Source organism: Trichechus manatus, unplaced genomic scaffold (assembly GCF_000243295.1).
Source record: "Trichechus manatus latirostris isolate Lorelei unplaced genomic scaffold, TriManLat1.0 scaffold00112, whole genome shotgun sequence".
Classification (NCBI taxonomy): domain Eukaryota; kingdom Metazoa; phylum Chordata; class Mammalia; order Sirenia; family Trichechidae; genus Trichechus; species Trichechus manatus.
In genome coordinates this window covers 69,250-92,334 of record NW_004444048.1, presented here as the reverse complement: position 1 = coordinate 92,334, position 23,085 = coordinate 69,250, and the positions used below count along the sequence as shown (strand labels likewise).

At 33.4% G+C, this 23,085-nt stretch overlaps 1 protein-coding gene across 1 annotated transcript in view; it reads left to right on the top strand.

The window, feature by feature from the left end:
* C2CD5 (C2 calcium dependent domain containing 5) overlaps window positions 1–23,085 on the top strand; it is a 101,334-nt gene that overhangs the window by 26,353 nt on the left and 51,896 nt on the right. The window contains 3 exon segments of the mRNA XM_023738097.1: window positions 8,290–8,488; window positions 13,548–13,699; window positions 18,435–18,520. Of these exon segments, the coding sequence (XP_023593865.1) occupies window positions 8,290–8,488; window positions 13,548–13,699; window positions 18,435–18,520 (437 nt within the window).

The following is a 23,085-nucleotide window of genomic DNA, read 5'->3' as shown; positions in this document are numbered from 1 at the left end:
TCTTTATGGCATGTAAGCCATTTACATTCAGTGTAATTATTGATAGATGTGAGTTTATTGTTGTCATTTTGTAGTTTTTTTTTTTTTTTTTGTGGTGGTGATGTTTTCTTTGTTGTTACTCTCCTGTGTGGAATTCCTTTTGCTTGTGGATTTTTTTTTTCATTTCTTTTGTTTTTGTAGGTTTTGTTTTTACTTAGACTTTATGTTTTTCCTATTTATTTTGATCATTAGGTTTGTTAACTTTCTTTGTGGTTTCCTTAAAAGTTACCTTTATCTTCTCTAGGTTTGAACCAGTCTGTTATTACTTGGTATCGCCTTACCTTCTTCTCCATTAGCAGATTCTATGCGCACACCATTTATTCCCTCTTTTATTGTTCTGATATTGTTGTCATTTACAGATTAACCTCTCTGGTTCCCTGTTGTAATTCTTTCGGTTTTGGACAGTCGTTGAGAGTTCATTTCCTAGGTTGGTATCTGGCTGGTACGATCCCATGTCCTAGATTCAGCCTGTGGTGTGATTTTGTTTGGTCTCAGATCGAAGGACTCGCTTTAATAATTCTTGTAAGTTTTATTTGGTTTTTACATTGTCCCTTAATTTCTGTTTATCTGGATATGTCCTAATTTCAGCATCATATTTGAATAAGAGTTTTGCAGGATATATTATTCTTGGCTGGCAATTTTTTTTTTTAAAGTTTTTATATATGTCATCTGATTGCCTTCTTGCCTGCAAGGTTTCTGCCGAATATTCTGAGCTGAGTCTTAGTGTTTTTCTTCTGTATGTTACTTATTGTTTTTCTTGAGCTGCTCTCAGGATTCTTGTCTTTGGTTTTAGCGAGTGTGGTTAAGATACACCTTGGTGATTTTCTTTCAGGGTCTATCCTATATGGGGTTTGTTGAGGTTCTTAGATGGTCAGCTTTTATCTTTTCATGATATTGGGGAAGTTTTCTGTCAGAAGTTTTTCAATGATCCTCTCTGTGTTTTCTGTTTTCTCCCCCTGTTCTGGAACTTTTATCACTTGCAGATTTTTGCTTTTGATTGTATCCCAGTTAATTCTCAGGGTTTCTTCATTTTTCGTTGTTCTTTTTTCTTATTTTTCCTCAGAGTTGTATCCAAGTGTTTATCTTTCATTTCACTGATCCTGTCTTCCATCATTTTTCAAACCTGTTCCTCTGCCCTTCTGTGACAGTGTCTGTTCCTGAAATCTTGTTGTTTATTGTTTGCATTTCTAATTGTTGTTTTTGTATGATTTGTAGTTGTGAATTTATTTTGGCGTTTTGTTCCTGCATTATTTTCGTGAATTCTTTCAATTTTTTTGGCTCTATTTTCCGTGAATTTGTCTGCTTTTTGTTTTAGCTCTTGGATAGCTATGAATATTAGAGATTTAAATTCCTTGTCAGGTAGTTCTAGTGCGTTTTCTTTTACTGAAAAGTCATCTGGTGTTTTATTTTGCACGCCTTCTGTATCCATCGTGTCGTTTTTTAATATTGTTTGATATTTTCTGCTGTCTTCAGGACATTCAGTAGTTAATTTCCTCATTTATTGATTGTAGATTTGTTTGTTTCGTCCTGCTTTTTCATGTGTTTGGTTATGTCTCAGCAGGCGGGTTGTTTGTTCTTTGTTGTTTGCTCGTTGTGTGGGCACAATAGTTTTCGCCTCCTTCTGCAGTGGGTAGGTTCAGTCACTCAGGTATGGTATATTAGGGCCGGTCTAGCCAAAGGGTAGTTACTGGGATGGGTTGTTTGTGGCACGTACTAGGACTGACAGGGCCGGCTGATAATCAGTGCAGGGTGGGTTCTGGTAGCCCATGCCTGTGTTGCTTGGGGGTGTGATGTTAAGCACATGGTGCAGGTAAGCAGGAAGGAGAGAGGAGATTGTGATGTGTGGAACGAAGATGGTTATGGGAAAGTGGAGAGAGAGGAGAGAGGAACAGGATTCAGAAACATACAAACAAAAAAGAATGTAAAGGAGTTTGTTGTTGGAGTGGAGAGATGGGAGACTGAGAAATGGAGAAAAACAAAAAGAAAAACGAAAAAGGATAAAAGCAAAAAAAACAAAAAATAAAAATTAGAAAAAGAAAAAAAATGAAAAGCAAAGCCCCCACGTATCCCACCAGTGCAGCTGTGAGGACTGGCGAAGTTGCTCCCAGGCTGTGCAGTACTGCCTGGCTAGGAGTAGAGGCATCACACAGCACCAGGTATTCAGGAGACGGGAAGAGAAGGTAAGTATAGAGAGACGAGGAACTGAGAAATGAAGAAAGAGAAAAAGGGAAAAGGAGAGAAAGGAAAACAAAGAAACAAAAAACAAAACAATTAAAAAAAAAATACCCCCAGGGATCCCACTGCACAGGTGCACAGACTGAGGGAGTAGCTTCCAAGCTGCATAGTACTGCCTGGCTAGAAGGGGCTCCCTGGCTGAGAAAAGAAAAGTAGACAAACGGTCAAACAGAAATCCCTGGGGATCCAAGCAGTGTGAGGGCACTCTTCAGGAAGCAGTTTCACAGTCAAGCGGCATTTCATAGCCTTTCAGGAAGAAGCAAAGATGGCACACGGAGCCAGGTATTTGAGATAAAGGACGGGGAGGTGGTGAGAGGTATGGAGGAAATCAAAAGAAGTGTAGAAAATCAACAGCAGCAACCAATAAATGATGCTTAGGGAGCTGGCCAGTGTGGTTGGATGGAATCCAAACGACCGGGGTAAGGCTGGTGGTTCCTGGCCAAGAGACTGTGGCCGCAGGAAGCAGAGGAGGCCGAGTGGGGGTGAAGAAGGGTAGTGGGTGGTAAAGCGTATATCTCTGGTTACCAGTTTTTCTGTCTCCTGCTTGGAGCCCTGTGAAGTTGTTTTCCTGTACTCTCTGTTCACCGATCTCCGACAGTAGTCCTTGATGGCGAATCTGTTGTGTTAGCTGATAGGGGACCTCTGCATGTATCTCTCCTTGCTCTCCATTTTCTGTAAGTTTCTTATTCCATGTGCTCTCTGTTTTCTGTAAGTTTCTTATTCCATCTGGTGCTTGGCTGAGTTCTTTATCTCTTCATTTGATCCTTAGGATTTCAGAAATGACGTTTATCTCTGTTTGACTTAGTTTTTCGGATCTTTACTGTAGAGGGACAGCGTGGTGCTTCTGTCTATAGCGCCATGTTGCCCGAAAGTCTCATTTTTTCTTAAAAGTACTTTTAATTAGTATTTTTATGTTAGTCTCAGAATATAATTACTATTTACTTCATATTAAATGTCTAGTAATTCCCTTTATGAATGGGGTTTGTTTCATTTCTGACTATTTTTTTCCTATTCATATTTAAAAATATTCTGTGGTCTTTAGTTATATTGGTCTCTTTATTTTGTTTGGAGTCCCTGGGTGAGTGCAAACAAATGATTAACATGCTCGACTGCTGATCACAAGGTTGGAAGTTTAAGTCTGCTCAGAGGTGCCTTGGAAGAAGGCCTGGAAATCTTCTTCTGAAAAATCAGGCATTGAAAATCCTGTGGAGCACAGTTCTACTTCGACACACACGTGGTTGCCATGAGTTAGAGCTGACCTGATGGAAAGCGGTTGATTATTTTGTTTATTAAAGCTGTGCAAGTTGGTATGAAACTGTGTATATTATAACATAGCTTCTTATAAAGTGTCTAAAAATTCTTGCAGAAATATTTTTGTTTATATATATTAATAAAATACAATAATAGAAAACCTTCAAAATCACATTAAGTGAATTATTCATTATTTATGAAATACAGTTAATATGGACAGGATAAAGTATAGCAGGATAAACATTGCTGTCTGTGTTCTTCATAGTGGAAGGTGTCTAAAAGCTCTTGCACCTATTCCTCACTTACCGATGTGGCTAGGTTCCAAAGACCAGGTTGTTTTGTGAAAATCGGCATTATGAAAAATGGAGGATGACCACATCAGATCACAAAATGGAAGATGACTACATCATTACATAACTGCCAAATTGTATCATTACATAACTGCCAAACCACTGAGAATCATGGCCTAACAAAGCTGACACATAACCATTGCAGCCAGTGTTATTCTCGCCTCGCACCTCAGCCTCCGTTACTACCAGACATACATCATTAATGTATAAAATAGTGGGATAGTGTATTTTTTACTATGGTCGTAAATGCGAAATATCAGATAATGAGATAGTAAGTGAGGAATAGATTTTTTTTTTTTTGTTTCACATAGAAAAATTCAGTAGTGAGATAATTTATAATAGTCTGTTTTTAAATCAATTTATATGTGTTTGTGTGCATGTGTGTATTTAATATAATAGCTGTTGGTAGAGTTTGCTACTGATTGGAAGCTACTAAAGAACTGTACAAGTCAGAATTACTTAAAAGACTTAAAAATCTAGAATAAGGAGCTAGGATATGTAGTTTGGAAACAGGATTTTTAAATGTATCCAATGTTTCCTATTTCATATATTGTCAGATTACTTTTAGTTTTTAGTAAGGAGAAGCTAGTACTTGTCTGGAAAGAAGAAGAGATTGAATATTTAGTTTAAGTTTTGGCAATGAAACCCTTGGAATATGGAAAATGCCATATTGGCTCAATTCAGTAGTTTATACATGTTAGACTTCTGATTCACTCAGGTAACTAAAGAATTTTTTTTTTTGTCTGTGTGTGAAAATGTATGGTTGCCTTCTCCGATACCATGTATAGTTTTTTAGGGATATAGTAAATGGGCATGGTATATAAGCAGACAGGTTACACAATTGGAAATAAAATGCTAAGCAAATTTGGGAAAATATTCTTGGCTAAGATTAAAAAAGCACAGATGAAGGAAAGACCATGATACTGTTTTATATCTTCTACATTTGTAAAAGCCCACCCAGTGCTAATGAGCTTATGTTGAGATCTGTCGTAGATTTGTTGGTGACTTTGTAAAATGACATAAGCCTATTGGGAAGTGACCTGTCAGTGTATCAAGAACTATAAAAATGTTATGCCATTTGAACTAATTTTCCCATTCCTGGAATTCATTCTCATGAGATAAATCAGTACCAGAAGAAAAGCACAAAGATATTCATTGTAGTGTTGTCTTACTTATAATAGCAAAAACATAGAAAGAATTTAAATGTTTTCCACAGTAGGGAGGGAGTAGTTAAATATATCAGTTCGATGAATTTTCAGCAACCTAAAAGTGAATACTTGTGAAGACCACAGGAAACAAAGTAAATTTTTTTGACTGGCTTAGTAGAAGCAGAATATAAAAATCTATATACTTTGGATTATAAGTGTGTAAAACAACTTACGCGTATTTCAACAGAATTTGAAAGAGAATATAAAAAAATTTTATATTGGGATATATTGAGTATTGGTATTATTGGTATTTTTAATATTAATACTGTAAAAAAGGTATCTACATTAAAAAAGCTTAGAGACATGAAACCACCTACCATTTGTTTACTGTTGTTTTAATTTTTTTTTTTTTACAAGAGCTTACCAAACACATTCGTCTACATTGTTTTGTTTTGTCTTTGTAACCTTGTGAGTTTGGCAGAGGAAGTTTTAGTAGGTCTGTTTTACAAGTGAGTAAACTCAGGCTCAGAAATTAAGTGACATTCATACTCATGTGTCTGCTACTTCAAAGAATACCAGACTTCTACAATTCTTTACCTTGGGCCATATCCTGGTGTATTTTTGTACCCATGCTTATAACTGCACATATATAAATGTAGTGACATTGATGTATAGCTCCTAAGAGAAGAATTCCCATCTGACTACAGGTAACAGAGAAATACACGGATAGGTGTACTAACATTGTCCTCCAGACTGCCATACATACATATGATTTGGTAAGTGAGCAAAAGAAAATGTGCTCTAAGTAGAGAAAATGAGTGTGGACAGTGAAAAAGCTATTCAATATGTTAATTTATATGTTGGGGATTTAATATAGAAGCTCATGTGCAAATGGACTTTCTCATCTGCAATTGATGGCTTAGACCCAAGTACAGAGAAAATCCTAGGGTGATTAAAAAGCAATGAGTGATAAGGAATAAAGCAAAACTTTCTTCAGTTCAAGCCATCATACTTCTTAATGCTTCTCATTTTAGACCCTTTGCTTCATTCTAGATGATCTTATTTGTGTAAACATCATGTGCATTGATACTATTATATTTGCTTTCTTTAATTAATAAGTTATTTGGATACAATGAAGTGAAAACCAAATAACAAATATGATATTTAATAGAAGTAATAATATCTAATAAAAAAATGAATACATATAAGATACAGTTGTTGCTATTGTTAGCCGCCTTTGAGTTGGTCCCTGACTCATGGTAACCCTGTGCACAGTTGAACAAAACACTGCCCAGTCCTATGCCATCCTCATGATTGGTTGTGGATTGGTCAGTTGTGAGCCATAAGGTTTTCACTGGCTTATTTTTGGAAGTAGATCACCAGGCCTTTCTTTCTAGTCTGTTTTAGTGTCAGAGCTTCGCTGAAGCCTGTTTAAGCATCATAGGTGGCTGCACATGAGGTGCATTGACCAGTATTCAAACCCAGGTCTCCAGCATGGAAGGCAAGAATTCTACTGAACCACCAATGAGATGTTATATATGAATTAATTCAGATAATACATAAAGAAGGAAAGAAGAGCAGCTACCCCCCACTCTAGTTACTTTAAGAAGAGCAGAATAAATGACTGCTTTTCATTAGTTGGAGTGACTAGTGTCACCAGCTAAGTTCCAGAATTTGGCAATACTCTAGAAATTGTTCTGGTGTGTTGCTGATGACTTTGCATAGATTCTTTTTATTGTGGATTAGAGATAGAGGAGGCAAAAGTGGCATAGTAAATACGTTTTATCGGTGGCTGGGAGTGTTCGATCTTAAATTCTTCACTTCCTTTTGACATGGTATCTGAAATTTCACAAATAGGTTATGAATTCTGACTCATTCCCTGCCCCTGCCCCATCCTCCTAAACACACATGCAATACCATCTTGTAAGAAGAGGAATTCTGTATAAGAAGCTTATAGTTCCTTCTTAACCAGGTCATAAGAAGATATTGTGCTCATGAAGTGGCATAGTGAAAAGAGTTCTGAACCAGCAGGTAGGAAATCTGGGTTGTAGTTTTCTATCCTCTAACATTTATTTGTAGTCAGATCTTAGGCATATTACCTGCCTCTCTCTAATGCTTTCTGCACAAATGTTTCCTTTTCTCAGTTCTTCCCTGACAACTTCTTGTAGCTCCTTCTACCTCCCCTTTCCCTGCCACTCTTCCACTCATTACTTTGCTTTATTTTTTATTGAAAAATTTTTTTACCACCTAAATTTTATATTTATAGGTGCACACACACACTAAACAAAAACCAAGTAAATGAATAGAAATGTATTTATATTCAATAAATATAAATTATTTATATTATATTCTATATTGGATTGTGTATCTTTACTTATAAATAAATATATATATAAAGGAGCCCTGGTGGCACAGTGGTTAAGTGCTTGGCTGCTAACCGAAAAGTTGGTGGTTTGATCCCACCCAGAGGCTACCCGGGAGAAAGACCTGGTGATCTGCTCCTGTAAAGATTACAGCCCAGAAGACTCTATGGGGCAGTTCTGCTCTGTCACATGGGGTCTCTTTGAATAAAAAATTGACTGACTGGCACCTAACAACAACAGTAAATATGTATTATTTTTATATGTAATAAGACAGTGTGCTTATTTATGTTATATACTATATATGTGTATGTTTTTATATTTATTTGTTTATGTCTGTTTCTCTCACCAATATGTAAACTCCATTAGGTTTGTGATTTTATCTTTTTTTATTCCCTTCATTAAAAAAAAAGCCTTATTTTTAGAACAATTTTAATTTTATAGAGAAATTATGCAGAAAGTACAGTTCCCTTTCCGCCAGCACACTGTTTCTGCTATTATTAACATCTTGCATTTGCATGGTATATTTGTTATAATTGGTGAGCAAATATTGTTACATTATTATTAACTGAAATCCATAGTTTACGTTAGGATTCACTCTTTGTGTTTTATAGGACTTTATCTTTTTTGTTTATCCCTATATCTCTAGCACTTTGTAAACACCAAAAATTATTTGATAAATGAATATATGAATGAGTGAACCTTAATTGCCACATGTATAAAATGTAGCTAATAACATCTTACCTCCCTGAAAGTAGGCGGCTGGACCAGATAATATAATCTTTTAGGGTCCCTTCAGGTTCTAAAAATCTATGATTTTTTTTTTTTCCTATTAGCATTACATCCAGTTTTGTAGTTTGTGATGTGGAGATATGAAGCGGAATGAGTTTTCTTCCTTTTTTGTAGGTGAACTGCAAAGGAAGATTGGTCTGAAAGTACTTGAAATGAGAGGAAATGCAGTTGTTGGGTACTTACAGTGTTTTGATCTGGAGGGCGAGTCTGGGTTAGTGGTACGAGCCATAGGAACAGCGTGTACCCTGGATAAACTAAGTAGCCCAGCAGCATTCCTTCCTGCATGTAATTCCCCATCCAAAGAAATGAAGGAGTAAGTATGAATCAATGGATTGTCCTTATGGAAGGAGCACTTTATCTTTGACCTAGACGTGTTCATTTGATTTGAAACATTTTAGTAGGTTTGTCCAACATACGTTTTTTTCCCTGTATTGTGATTTTTCTTATCGTAGATGATTGCCAAAATGTGAAGCTTAAAAATACCTAGAAATTTCTAATACATTTGCACTATCTTAATATGAAAATCTAATTAAGTCATGTAAAATTAAACTTATTTCAGATCTTTAGACACTGTGTATCTAAAGCATAAAGTGGATATTTATGCATTGTGTGGAATTTTACTTATTTCCTGAGGAGTGCTTAAAACCCTCTATCTGATAATTTGTTAAGCTTATTATTGGCAACGTAATATAGAAAGTAGGAAAGATTGATTTGTGCAGAGGTCTCCAAGTCAAATGTCGACAGAGGCCAGGCAGTTTATATAAAGACAAAAATTGGGTATAATTAATAGGGATTATTGGGAGCTATCTAAAGCAGGGGTTGGCAAATTTTTCCGTAAAGAGCCAGAAGTAAATATTTTTGGCATGCAGGCCATATAGCCTCTGTCTCAACTATTCAGCTCTGCCGTTATAGTGTGAATGCAGCCATAGACAATTTATAAATGAATAGGCATGACTGTGTTCTAGTAAAAGTCTACTTCCAAAGAAAGGTGTTTTCTGGCCCTGGTCCAAAAGAATTTAAACTCATATGTTTTAAAAAACTATATGTGATCCAACAAAACACATTCATTGACTGGATGTGGCCTATGTGCTGTTATTTGTGCCTAGGGCAGAGATTCTCATTGGTGACAGTACTGTCAACAGGAGATATTTGTCATAGCGATGGGGAGACAGATCCTATTGGCTTTCAGTTTAGGAGGGGGTATAGAGATACTGACTAACCTACACAGAAGGGGACAATTCTGCATAATGAAGACTTATTCCACACTAAATACTAATAGTTCTTCCATTGAGGACCACTGTTCTAGAGATTCTTCTAGATAACAGATAGGCAAACTTTTTTTGTACGGGTAGATGATTTAGAATTCAGTGACACAGTTACTCAACTCCCGCTGTTGTAGTGTGAAAGCAGCCATAGACATTATGTAAATGAATGTGGCTGAGTTCCAGTAAAACTTTATTTACAAAAACAGATGACAGGCTGGATTTAGCCTATGGTCTGTAGTTTGCTGACCCCTTTTATAGGTCATCAGGTAGTCATCATTCTATAGTCAGAAAATCTAAAATGTTTCCAAGTTCAGCAGTAGTTGTAAGAGGTTGAGTAGAAAGCAGTCACAGGCTTTTGAGATTTTCTTCTTTATCTTAAGCTTATTCTGTTCGTCATTTCCTTTCTGCTAGCCTTTAATCATTTGGATTAAATTTTAGTCACAAGAGGGACCACAGTATTACGTATATTGCCAATTATATTTGGAAATACATTGACAAGTGAAAAAATTGTTTTAAATAAATTGAAAAGTAAATTTGCTTTACATCCCATTTAATATATGTACTAGAGAAATATGATCGACCTGCTGCTACTGGTGAAGTCAGATTGCAGGTGTAACTTTCTGAGGGATTCAGATTTGTTTTTCTTAGTGACTTTAAGACCTGGATCCTTCTCCTTCCACTCTCTGGCTTTACCTGCATTGCCTTAAGAGGTCTGGCTTTTTTGACTGTGATGTCTGAAGGTCTCCTGTTTTCACTAAATTACTTAGTGGAAAGAGAAAACTAGATTACCTGTTGTTATCTTAGAATGAGATATGGGATAGCAGGGGAATAGGTGTGCATTCAGGAGGGGTTACATTAATGTAGATCCTCTGGGATTGTGTAAGTTTTCTCCTTTTCTAATTTTGTTGTAGCCATTTGCCTTAAATTGTCAAACATTTACACCATGGAGAATTTAAGTTGCTTCATTAAGATTTTCTGAAAGTCATTTTACTACCTCAGTCACGTTATATTAAAAAAAAAAAAAATCTCAGTGCTCAGGCTGCTTTATTTTAACTGACTTCTTTGTATTTTTGATAACGAATCAATATGGGCACTGTTTTAAAACTTTATTTTATGATTCAGCTGATTATAATTAATCTGGTATTTAAATTATCATGTAACGTTGATTCTAGATAATAATTGGCTAAAAGGTATTTGGATTATGTTCCTATCTGAATGGATTTAGTATTAGAAATACCACAGGAGTGTTATTGTAAGGTGATCTCTCCTGCAAGGGGATTGATAGAATTAGAACCCTAAGAATACTTTATGATGATGCTCCAGTGTATTTAGATTTTAATTTGATGTCATAATTTGAACATTTTATAATGTCCATTTTATTTTACCTTTATTAATGATGTGTTCTACTCCATAACTTTGATTTTTACTTTTAGATGTTTAGTAAAATGCACAATGTAAATCTCTTAATATTTCCAGGCTGAACAATCTTGAGAATCTGAAGTGCTCTTAAATGTGATTTATTGCTTCTCTACTTAAAATAAAAAAAGTACTTTCTAGGAGACTTTAGCCATAATTTCTCTTCTTTATGGCACTGATTCTTAGATTTTTTATAGTCCATTGGTCACTTCAATACAAAACAAAATGAAACCTCCATTAGTTGTTTGCATAAAAATAAGTCCCCGATAAGATGTTTAATTTTTATCAGTTGAACACATTTTAAATTTATACTGGTAACAAAAGCAGAAACATTTGTCTTATTGTAAAATCAGTAATATTTTCTGAGAGTAGTCTGTAGACCCCATGAAAGACCATTTAGCCAGTTATTAATAGCTCATGTTTGAACCTTGACAAATCATGATTGGTGGGAATGTTCACTGGACAGTCAATAGTATAAGGAAAAGAAAAAAAAAAAAAGACCAGAAAAACTAGGGCTTTTGGCTTGTTTTTAATTAGAATTCTGAAAAAATGGAGAGATAATTGTTTTTCAGAGTACATTCACTTACAATTCTTTTTCTCACATTGTATATATGTGAAGAAGGCATTACTCCATAATAATAGTTGCTAATATAAAGTCCAGGATTCTTATATATATGTATATAATATACCAGTACTTTTTTCTCCCATCCACTGTAACTATGCCTTTGTAGCCACATTTTTTCTAGAAAATTTTAAATGTTAGATAGGAATATATGTCTATATCTGATCTACATATATATCTATACACACACAGATGTGGTGTATTGCAGGATATAAGTTGGTATCTTACAAAATTTTCAGAATGTGGTTTAATTTATTCTGTATAAGAGAGACAAAATCATTTACTTTGCTTTTTAATGTGTTTTTAAAAGCAATATCCCCTTTCTTTGTTTTGTTCCCAGTGTAACCTGGTTTTAAGCTATATACTTCGAATGCTGAAATACTGAAATGGATAAATCTGCTTATTTCCACTCAGTTCACTTCATTTCTCATTGTCTTACGCACTCCTATTTTGAGATTACAGACAGAAACAGATCTGTTAGTTAGACTTTCTTTATAGAAAAGTTTAATTGTATTAGGAATTACTCATGTCTCAATTTCAAAGGTAATATGAGAACTTTATATTTGACTTTCCACTTTTATGGGTGTTTTCCGCCCATAAATATTATATAGTAAGCTCTATGGTGATCAAAATAACATGATAAAGCAACTGAAAATCCAAATCTTAGTTTTTTTCTTGTCTAATTTCACTGACTATTCTGCTTGCTATTTTTCTTATCCACAGTCATGATTTATTAATCTCATCCTTTTAAAGTATAATTATCTTAACAAATTAACATTTAGCTATTCTTTTTTAAAAAATTTCAACTTGTTTTTTGCATGCTAAGGGATTTTAAAAATAAGTTCTTTCCCCTAACTAAAGCTCCTTAAAATTATTTTAACATAACTTTGCTATCTGTTGTATGTATTGTTTTCTTTTCTTCCGCTTTGACCGCAAATTCCCTCAGGTCTCCGCTGGTTCATCCTCCAAGTCATGGATGCCGCTCGACTCACAACAGCCCAATTCACACTGCTACTGGCTCACGACTTACTCAGAACTTCTCTGTGTCTGTTCCCACTCTCATCTATACTGGTACGAGACTGCTCAGACTCCAGAGCTGGGGAGAGGCAGACCTCGGGCAGAGTGGCTGCAGAGGGCAGGCAGGCAGGTAGTGTAGGCAGGTACCACAAGTCTTTGCTTCCTCGCACTCGGAAGTCCAGCTGCAGTGAAGAACTCCTGCATTTAGCCACTACAGAGGCTCTAACTGTGTGGCAGTGAAAGTATTCTTCTGACTTCCAAAGTCTCTTCCATAGATCCTCTAAGAACCCTATCTTATATTGTGTACTGTTCGTTATATGTGTACTGTGAGTTTTTAGGATAATCCTCCAGTATGTATTTTTGCAATTGTTTCTGCATTTGCTTAGATACAAATTTGATGATTGGATACTAAATGAAATAGCTGCCAAAGCTGTCAATTTGCTTGTTTTCTTTATGTACAAAACCTGTTATAATAGGGTCTGTTTTATTCTGTGGAAGAGAGCTATTGGAAAACAGGTAAGCAATTATTCTGCATAAAATGCAGTGTTTCTGTGCAGTGACATTCATCTTCCTCTCTGCTGTGTTTTTAGCTGTGGCACTCTTGATGCTATAGGATAAGGAAACATTTTTTTTTTTCTTTTGAAGATATCTGTGTGTACGTGTAAATATAAAAACAGTTGTGAATATTTACACATACCGTTTGGGGTCATCATTTTTTCTTTTGTAACTGAAAAAATTATTTGAAAATATTTTCAGTCATATATTTATTCTTTTTATTTCTGTTTTTAATATTTTTTACGCCTTTAGTCTGTCATTTCATGCTTTTTGGCTTTTTACATGGCTTATTAACTGTTTCAATGCAGAAGATATTTATCTGGAGAATGATGAATGGTTAAACAGCAATTGGTTGTCTTTGGCCTCATTCCCAGCTCCACACTTAAGAAATGACTGCTGGCCCTGCCCCAGTACTTTCCTGGTGTTTGGATCATGCTGCCATCTGTCACGCCCTTTGGCACATGATTACTTAATATTTCTCCACCTTCTTCTGGCAGGATTCCCTTCAGTGAAGATCCCAATCCCAATACTCACTCATCAGGACCCTCAACCCCTCTGAAAAACCAAACTTATTCCTTTTCACCTTCCAAGTCCTACAGTCGACAGTCCTCTTCTTCTGACACAGATTTGAGTTTGACACCCAAAACGGGTAAGGCGCTTCCATCCACTTTATTTATTTATTTTTTCTTTTTTCAAATTTGTTTCTGTTTCTTATTAGCTTTTCATCCTAGCCTTTCCTCCTGTTTTTGGCATTTAAGTTAAAAGATAATATAAATACTGATCATTTTTATTTACTGCAACTAAAATATGAACACTTTTATAGTTCAGAAATTATCTTGTTCAGAGACCTACATATCAAGTCCAGAATTTATTTTTGTGTGTAGATGTTTTTCATCTCATGCTCAAATTAAGAGAAAATAACATTATTTTAAGGCATTTGAACACAAAGTTAACACCAGTATCTTGAAGTCAAATTCCTTATGTGGTATAAGCAATTTCAATTCATTATTTCTGCTGATTTCTGAATTAATTCTAAGGTTTTATTGTGAAAAAAATCTTAACAACAACTGAAATGGTTATATTGGGAGTACATATAGCTAATATTAACTTTTTGTTATTTAAAATATTTGCTTTTGCTAATCTTATTCCGTAGGTTAGAAAATAGCACTTTTAATTTACTCATTCTTGAATATTTCTCCATTTACAAAGTTTATTGTTTTTCTCTCCTTTTTGTATTTTGATGATTATCACTGTGGGTTTTTATGAATGCTTTATGATTCAAAAATTGATAAAAAATGAAATTAGTTCCTTCTTAAAATTTAGACTTGCTTAAATTACTGAATTATTTTTAAGAAAAATTTTAAAAATTTCAAAGTTAATAGTTTGTAATTTTTGTAAACAGTGTTTTTATTTGACAGTTTTGCCACCAAATTGTCATTTTGCATAGTTGTGTATTTGTGTTATTTTTAATTTATAATCTTTAATAATCTTATTTTTGTGTTTAGAAAAGAAATGTATAAAATGACCCCAGAATTTTTTAAAACAATGGAGAGAAATCTAATTCTGAAACCAGTGATACTTCTAAACTAAAAAAAAAAAAAATTTAAAAAGCCTGTAGATTGAAATTCTGCTTTTTTAAATATAGTCTTAAATATAAAGGAAATAATTTATGAATATCTATTTCTTTGAAAATAATAGTGTTATTTTTACATATTACATACTTATGAATAACATCTGAAATAATTTGGTATTTGATAATAATGGATGCTTTGGAATATAGTACCTTAACTATATACCATAAAACAGTCATTCAAATTATAGTGAAGTTCTCCCCTCCCCCCCATGTAAAGAATGAGACTCTGGCCTTAAAATTTATGACAATCAGCAAAAAAAGACTTGAATAGCATTTGAAGAATAGATTTTTAAAAAAAATTTCCAAGGCTTTGTTCCACTGACTGTGTCCCAGGTCACTTTTCAATACTCTGATATTTTATTTTGCCATATTGCAGATATATTTAGAAAGTATTTCTGTGATCTTTTTTTTTCTTTATTTTAATTCATCCAAAAGTCCAAGCCTAAAGAAGATTGCCAAAGTAATAAATTAGCTGAACGAAATTTCTCTTTCCTTAACTTTCTGGTAGGTAATCAGTTGTATTGTCAGTGAAAACTTTTTTGCATCTTCTCGTTTCTGAATTTTTAGTTTTTAAAAACTCATTTACAGATGAGGTATTATTTTCATGTATTTCTGCATTTATAAGCTGCCTCTGAATGAGTTAATTTATTTTGCCTGTAGTTATTCACTGCCTGAATAGCGTGTTTATCAAATATTTGCAATTTAGCCCCTTGGCTATATCATAAGCCTCTAAAATATCTTTGAATAGTTATGAGGCGCACTCCTATTTCTTGTAGAGATTAAAATGCCCAGGTTATGATTGTTCTAAATTTCTAAAGCTGTAATTCAGCATGTATTAGTCTCTGCCTTCTAATTTACCTGTATGCAAAATCAGTCTCTTGAGAAGTAGTGGGAATAGATAAGCTGATTATGCTTGACTTATTACAAGTAAACTAGTAACCAAAAATAAAGGCAATAAAGCTTAGACTGAGAAAGTTGTTCTTTCTTTTTGTAGTTAAAGTTATCACCTGTTTTTCTGGTAGGTCTCGTTTTATTTTTAATTTTGTTTATTGATTTACTTCTGTAGATTTTAATTTTTTGATATTCTACAAGACTTTATTTTAATATTTTTTTCCAAGTACTCATCTAGTAGGAATGGAATTTTAGAATGCTAGCATTAGGAGATCGAACTGACACCTGACTCAAGATAATTTTTACTTTTTAATCAGACATTTAACCATGTGTACTGTTTGTGATCCAGGGGGTATTAGACCCTCAGTGTACTGAAATCTCTGTAAATGCAAACAGTGCTATGTTCAGGTTTGATTATTAAATTGTTTAGAGTAAAAAGAAAGTGTTAAAAGACATCTTTAAAGCTGGACAGAAGGAAGTTAGTTTCATTTATTTAAGATGAATAAAGGCAACTGTCTGCCTCATGTGGTAGTGTGTGTTTTTATTCAATTAAAATACTCATAAATGAGATCTTTTAATTAGCAGCATTTGAAGTACTGTACAATACCGTTTAAGATAAGTGTTTATATTTGAGGCATCCATATTAACAAGTTTCTGGCTTTAGAAATTTGTAACTGTGGCACATTTTAACCTTACAAAATGTTAGGCAGAAAACGTCAGGTAATTTAAAAATTTTGAAGAAATCAGTCAAAAGGGATAGGAATGACATAAAATCCTAAGCTAATGATTTAAAGATGTTTACTGAATGCAAAGTTTGTAAAGGTTTTGCTAAGTTTTAGCCTATGCCTTTTTTTTACATTATGTTGGATAGGATGGTTTTACCTAGTTACTTTTCATATGGTAGTGTAATTTGTATATACATGTGAAAGTTTATTTTTATTATGTTTTGCTTCATCATTGCTTTCCTTTTTCTGCATTTTCTGATCATCTTCTGAATCTGCATCTTTTCTCTGCTACTTTCCTCCACAGCACCTTACCCACAGGGGCCTAGGAGTTACCTGTGTCCCACCTCCCCCCCTCTCTCTTGTGGTTCCCTTCATCTTAAAAAGTCCTGTCTCCTCCTCTCGGAATCTAGCCTTACCCCTCATCATTCTAGCCTTGTCAGCCCAGTTCTGAGGAAAAGTGTTTCTTTCAGTGAAGAGCTGTTCCTGGCTGCTTCTGGTAGGACCAAATTATATCAGCTTTTTAATTCCTGTATCTTAAATCATCTTTGAAAATCAGTAAATTATTTTATACTATAAAGAATTTTTGAGTATTTTACACAGGATGCCGTTCTGTGACTTTTCTTACTGACAGACAGAGTTAAAAAATCAGAATTCTCATGAGGACATATTGAGGATTATTTGAGGGTAACTTGTCTAACTGTGAATATTCTGCTAAAATTATTTTGTATATTTAAAAAAATTATATGTCTAAGGACATAGATCTAGATATTTCCAATAACTATTGGGTTCTCATTACTAGAGTTTGTTTTAGATACTTCACTTTCTTTCCCTTCACACCAACTCCATTCACATTGGACCTGTACCATCATGTTGCTAAACCATATGGTTACATTAGTAAATTATTCTGTTTGAATCAGTTTAAGTCTTATTTTGATGATATTCTTTCATTATTCTTTTTTTCTACCCATGGCCTATATTATCAAATTATTCTGCTAGATGTTCGATATTTAATTTATCTCTACCAATTTACATTTTATTTTGTGGCTTTTAAATGCTTCATATAAAGACCTTAGTTTCATTTCTATGTTTAGTATTGTATAGTCTCTTAAAAATTATGTTTAGGTTAACTATAAAAATTTTTTTTTTTTTTTTTGAAGAACAGAATGGGACTATACACATGCTAACCTTTGTTTCCTTATCCAAGAGCAGCTAAAAATGTAAAATTAAATTAGTTCCTCTTAAAATTATGGTAGTGAATCTGACACTATGTATCTTTAGTTTTGAAAAGAGTGGGATTGAACCGATAACTTTACTCTGTAAAGCCCTGCCTTTCACCTGTCTCCTGCTTTCTATAATCCTTTGACCATAGTTGGTCTAGTAGTACTACCAAAAGAATAAAATAAGGTAGGAAAAGAAATGAAAAATTAAGCTTTAAAAATTGCATCTAAGAGCTTGGGAAATATAATTCTTTCATCCATAACTATGTACATTTGTAATGTGTCTGTTACATGGTCTTGATTTTTCATTTTTGAAAATTTTTGTGTTATTTTTGTATTGAAAAGTATGTATATTAATACTGTTTTGTCATGATACTGTGTTTAGAAATGGGAAGTTATCAGAAAAGGGAAGTTATCAGAAAATAGATTTGACTTATTTTAGTGTTGCCCAAAAAGTCATGCTCTTTAAAGAATTTTGGAATATTTTAAATCAGTACAATTAATGCTTTTCCTCTCTCTATTTACTTTTAGATGAACATTTAATATTTCTCTTTTTTTTTTTAGTATTTAAAAACAATATTAGCATACTAATTATAATTGGCTTGATTATTTTCTGTTAGTAGGCTAACTTTTAAAAAATTGAATATATATAAAAATTAATCACCCTTAACATAATATTTCGTACAAATTAAGTCTAAAACTAGCTTTGGCTAGTGGGACACCCTTTGACATCTTGCTTCTTAAGAAAACTTTCTGAATTAAGAGTAGAACGTACTTTAGTTGGCAATCCAAATACTTTAAATGCTTGGATCATTTCAACATATTTTGACACATTGTATTTATAAAGATGAATACAACTAAACTTTTTGTTTTTATAGTTGTTTCTTTGGTTGTTATTTATCTACTGATGTTCTGTAGGAATGGGAAGTGGTAGTGCTGGAAAAGAAGGGGGGCCATTTAAAGCTCTTTTAAGACAACAGACTCAGTCAGCATTGGAACAGAGGGTAAGCTTTACTGGACATTATTCTTACACTGTTAATATAACTTTATTATCTTATGTTTCAGTGTACTTATATAACTTACTTTCATAAACTATTATTAGTCATATATCTGTAACATTGCAGTTTTAAAGTCTACAATGTATTTATGATGTCAGAATAATTTATGAATAATTACTTCTGATTTGGAATAATTCTGTAACTTTTTTTGTTTTGTCCTCTTACAATTTTTTATTAGAAATATTTTTCTTGGAAATATCCTTTGAATGTTGAAGCCATTTCTAATTTTACAGTAAAGTTACAATATAGAAAAAAGAATAGACATTTTTGCAGGAAAAATTATTTCAGTTGTATTTTATTACATTAAAAATAATTCTTTAGTATATTAATGTATTTACTGAGATTGTTTTTATCACTGGCCAATATCTTAGGAGTAAGAAATGCTCAGATTTCATATTTTTGCAGATTAACATAAATAATATTCAGTATGCTAAAATATGTATTTTAATTATTATAAATTTAATGTTTAGCTAATTTTGTTGTAGGAAAACGAATAGTTACAGTTTTTGGATGATTTTTCTCTTCATTTTTGTTTTTTTGTATAAACTTCATTGCTAAGGGAGGATCGCCTCATAGGTTCTGTAGAAGGCGGGTATGTTTCTGAACATGTGTGAGAGCATATTTCTTGTATTGAAAGCTTTTATAGTTTTAATCTTGATCATTTAAGTTTAATTTAAGCTTTTAACACATGTTGCCAGCTTTTTTCTTTTCGTAATGCAAAGTTTTTTTTTTTTAATTTAATAGCACTTGTGAGGCTCATGTTTGTTTTCCTACTTAACTAATACAGTGCATGATTTTATATGTCATGTCAGTCATTTCAAGACATAGTTCCATAGCTTTCATTATGTCTGATTTGGAAGCTATAGCATTTACAGAATTTTATCTTACATGTTCCATTTTACAGTAGCATTTTGAAAAAATAAAGTGAAAACTCCATTATAGCAAATACCTATAAAAGAATGTATTTTATAAAACAAAGGTATTTCTTGTCTAGAGATTGGCTCTTGAGATAGTGTTTTTCAGATCCTATTACTACAAGCAGTGCAACATTTTTTTTCTAGTCTTTCTTTCGTTGTGCTGAAAGTATCTGTGCATGCACTTGCCTTTTAGACAAGGCTGGAGAGACCAGAGCTGAACTAAGCAGAGTGATGGGACTGTAGCTGTATCCAGATCTTTACTTTACCCTATAAAGCAGCAGTTTAGGATTTAGTTTCGATAAAGTTTATGGGCACATTAACACATTGGAAATAGATTGTTAGATAATCTTCATGGAATTAACACCAGAGGTGTAGAGAATTATAGTTTACAACTTTGCTAAAATTGAACTGGCAGTGTATCTACACTGTCTACCTCATAGTAGCAGTTACTTGAGATTATGGGACTACTTTTCTTGTGTACATAGAAAGTATATTATCATCTTTTTACTTGCTTTCTCATTCACATCTGGCTGCCATTAGCATGGTGTTTGTTTTGGGGAAAATTTGAAACAAAGAATAATGAAGAATTCTCCCCACAAGTATTTAGATATATGCCTTAAGTCTGTCAACCCGAGTATTAGATCATGTCATTGCTGCACATCCACGTATACAACTTTTTATATTATTAAATTTTTATTTTTATCCCTTGCTAAACTACTCTGAATAAATTAGAGGGCTTATTTTTTCTTGAGAAAAGAGGAACTGTATTTTTCCAACATCTTTTATTTAATGAATTATTCAAGTAGCAGTTATCAGAAATAAAAGTTACTTTCTTTCACAAAAGCATTAAAAAATAAGTTGATTAGATCTTGATAATAGATGAGAAATACAGGTAAAGGTTTTATTTGGATTAAGGGTCACCTGTGAAGTGTTTGATGTAAAGCAGATAGGTTTATTTTTCAATAAGACTCTTTTACCCTTAAGAAAAAAGAAGTTTACTTTTTCTTTTTTCCTCAAGCTTTTTAAAAAATATTTTGTTTTTAGTGAAAAGATGCACAACAAAACTCAACTCCCATTCCACAGTTTAAGAAGTTATATTTTTAGAATTTGGGATGTGTATTTCTTCTTCAGTAAAGAAACCAGTTGAACTTAGTTTAAGCCAATATTTCCCAAATATGTTTTACCATGGAACCCTCCTTTTAAAGTACTTATTAATGGGGAACACACTTTGGGAAACATTGATATAAAGCAACTTCTTTTGGCAAATTACGATTTTCTTAGAAGTAGAGGTGATATTGTACAATAAGTCCCAGTAGGATTGCAGCATGGAGTTTTGTATCTAGAATATTCTTGTTTAGTCTCGGGATAATAAAAAGAGGATTTGATTTCTTAAAGAAATAAACTATTTAAATATCTTCTAAGAAAAATTCTATTTAAATCTTTTTAAAAAGTATACTTCCGTTGTTTTTCTATGCTTTTTTCCCCCAGCCTATCTTTGAACACGTGCTGCTAAATACTTTAGTCCTGTATACACTCGGTTTATGTCAAAGAATCAACATGTAAAGTCCATCTAGGTAGCACAGGGAAAGATACTTAAATTATGGCTTTCCAGAGAAAATGTGTTCTATAGTTACTGAAATTAACATCTAGATATTGAAAGTAGTTTGTGCTTGAGCCAATTTTTAGGAAACTATTTTTGAATGGAAAAGAATTTGTAAACTTACCAGGTATAATGAATTGGCAAATAGATTAAAATAAACTTTTTAACTCAGTATTTTAACCAGAAATGACAGGGTAAACAGATAATCAGGTTTGTTGCTCAGAAAGTGTCTAAGAATAAAAGGTCCTCTTCACCTGAAATATGGAGATAATAAGACCTCCATTTTAGGACCGCGGGAAAGATTATACAACATAGTTTTAAAATACTTTGCGTAGGGCCTAGCACACATAAGAACTTGGTACAAGGTAGTAGGTGGCGATGATGATAGGTACTTAGATATCAGCAGTAGCACTTCTAATAAGAGAATTGTGTGGAGATGTAGTTTTGGTTAAGTAACAATGACTTTTTTATTTACTCTAGGTTAAATTTTGTGTTTTAAAGTGAGTTGGTGTCCTGGTTAGGTGAACTGGCAAGCTGGGGCATATAGGATGGCAGTTGGCTGCTGAGCGTACCTTTGCCTCTTTGGGCAGCTCCTGGCATCACTCCTCTGCTTTTTTGTCTTACGACTAGCTCGAGTAGGACATTTTCCCTCTCATTCTTGTATTCCTTCCCCCCTGACCCCCATCTAGGGAGAAGAATAAAAGAGTCCAGAATTGAGAAATCATTTAGGTTTATTTTTTCATACCTGTCTAAAGTGTTAAATGTAGATATTTCCCACTATGTGAATTTAAATAATCTCTTTCCTAGTTTCAGAAGGAAGTAATATGCTCTATTTAGCTTACTAAAATTTTATTTTCAGGGTCTTTTGCCTAAGTATTTTGAAGATTTAAGTATAATGATTAAATGTAAAAAAGAAAAAAGCCTTTTCCCCCCATGGGGCTGTCACATGCTTTAGATATTTTGAGGAAATTTAAAAATTTCAGTGTACTTGAAAAAAAAATCCTAAAGTCCTAACTTATTAGGAAGAATACCCAAATATCTAATAACGTAAGCTTTCCAACACATTTCTCATTTAAGACATATTTAAAAAGTTCAGGTAGAATTATGGATGATTTTGACTTAACATTTTATAATACATTTAAGTGTTATCTTCCCCTCCCCTCACCATCTGGGCCACACCTAACCACTGATTCCTCACCCTTTTCTTACATAGCCTAGGAATTTTCTACTTCTATCAATTTAATTTAAATTCTTTGAAATTCTAACTGAATTTACTTCTGAGCGTATAATATATATCTGTGTGTGTATACACATGCGCGCGTGTGCAGTTAATACTTTACCTTCATTGGTTACTGAGGTATGCAGAACTGTTTGCTTTTGTGCTAAATGATTCTGAGTTGCTATGCTTTGTGGGTTATGCTTTTGTGAGTTTGTATTCACTATGCTCTTAGGCAGCCAGTCAGCCATCTTGCTGCTTTTAATGTGCCTGTTTCTCTCTTTCCCAGCTTTTATTTACTGCATTTAGTCCACCATGGTCCAGAAAATGAGATAATGATAGATATTAGAATTATATGTTTTCAAAATTATATGTATGTATGTGTATATATACATACATATATAATCATAATATGAATATGATATATAGGAATCTCCTATGAATAAAGTGCATGAGCTTTAGTACTTGGAATTGTAACAGTTCTTTTGGCTGTTGAGAGTCCTGTTTGCTTATTTTCCAGTTCTCAGTTATTTTCTAAATAGTTGAGGCTACTGGTAAGTAACTTATTAAATGAGGAGTTGGCATTAATCTTGTAGCTTAGAAGTCAGATATGGCAGTCCCTGGGTTACGAAAGTTCGATGTACAACCTGTATTTATGAACCAATAAAAATTCAAAGTACGTACAATTGTTCACAGTAACGAACTAGCACTACTTTGCCACGCGCATCACATTACTATTATTATTGTTACTGTATTATTATGTTAAAGATGTTTTAGT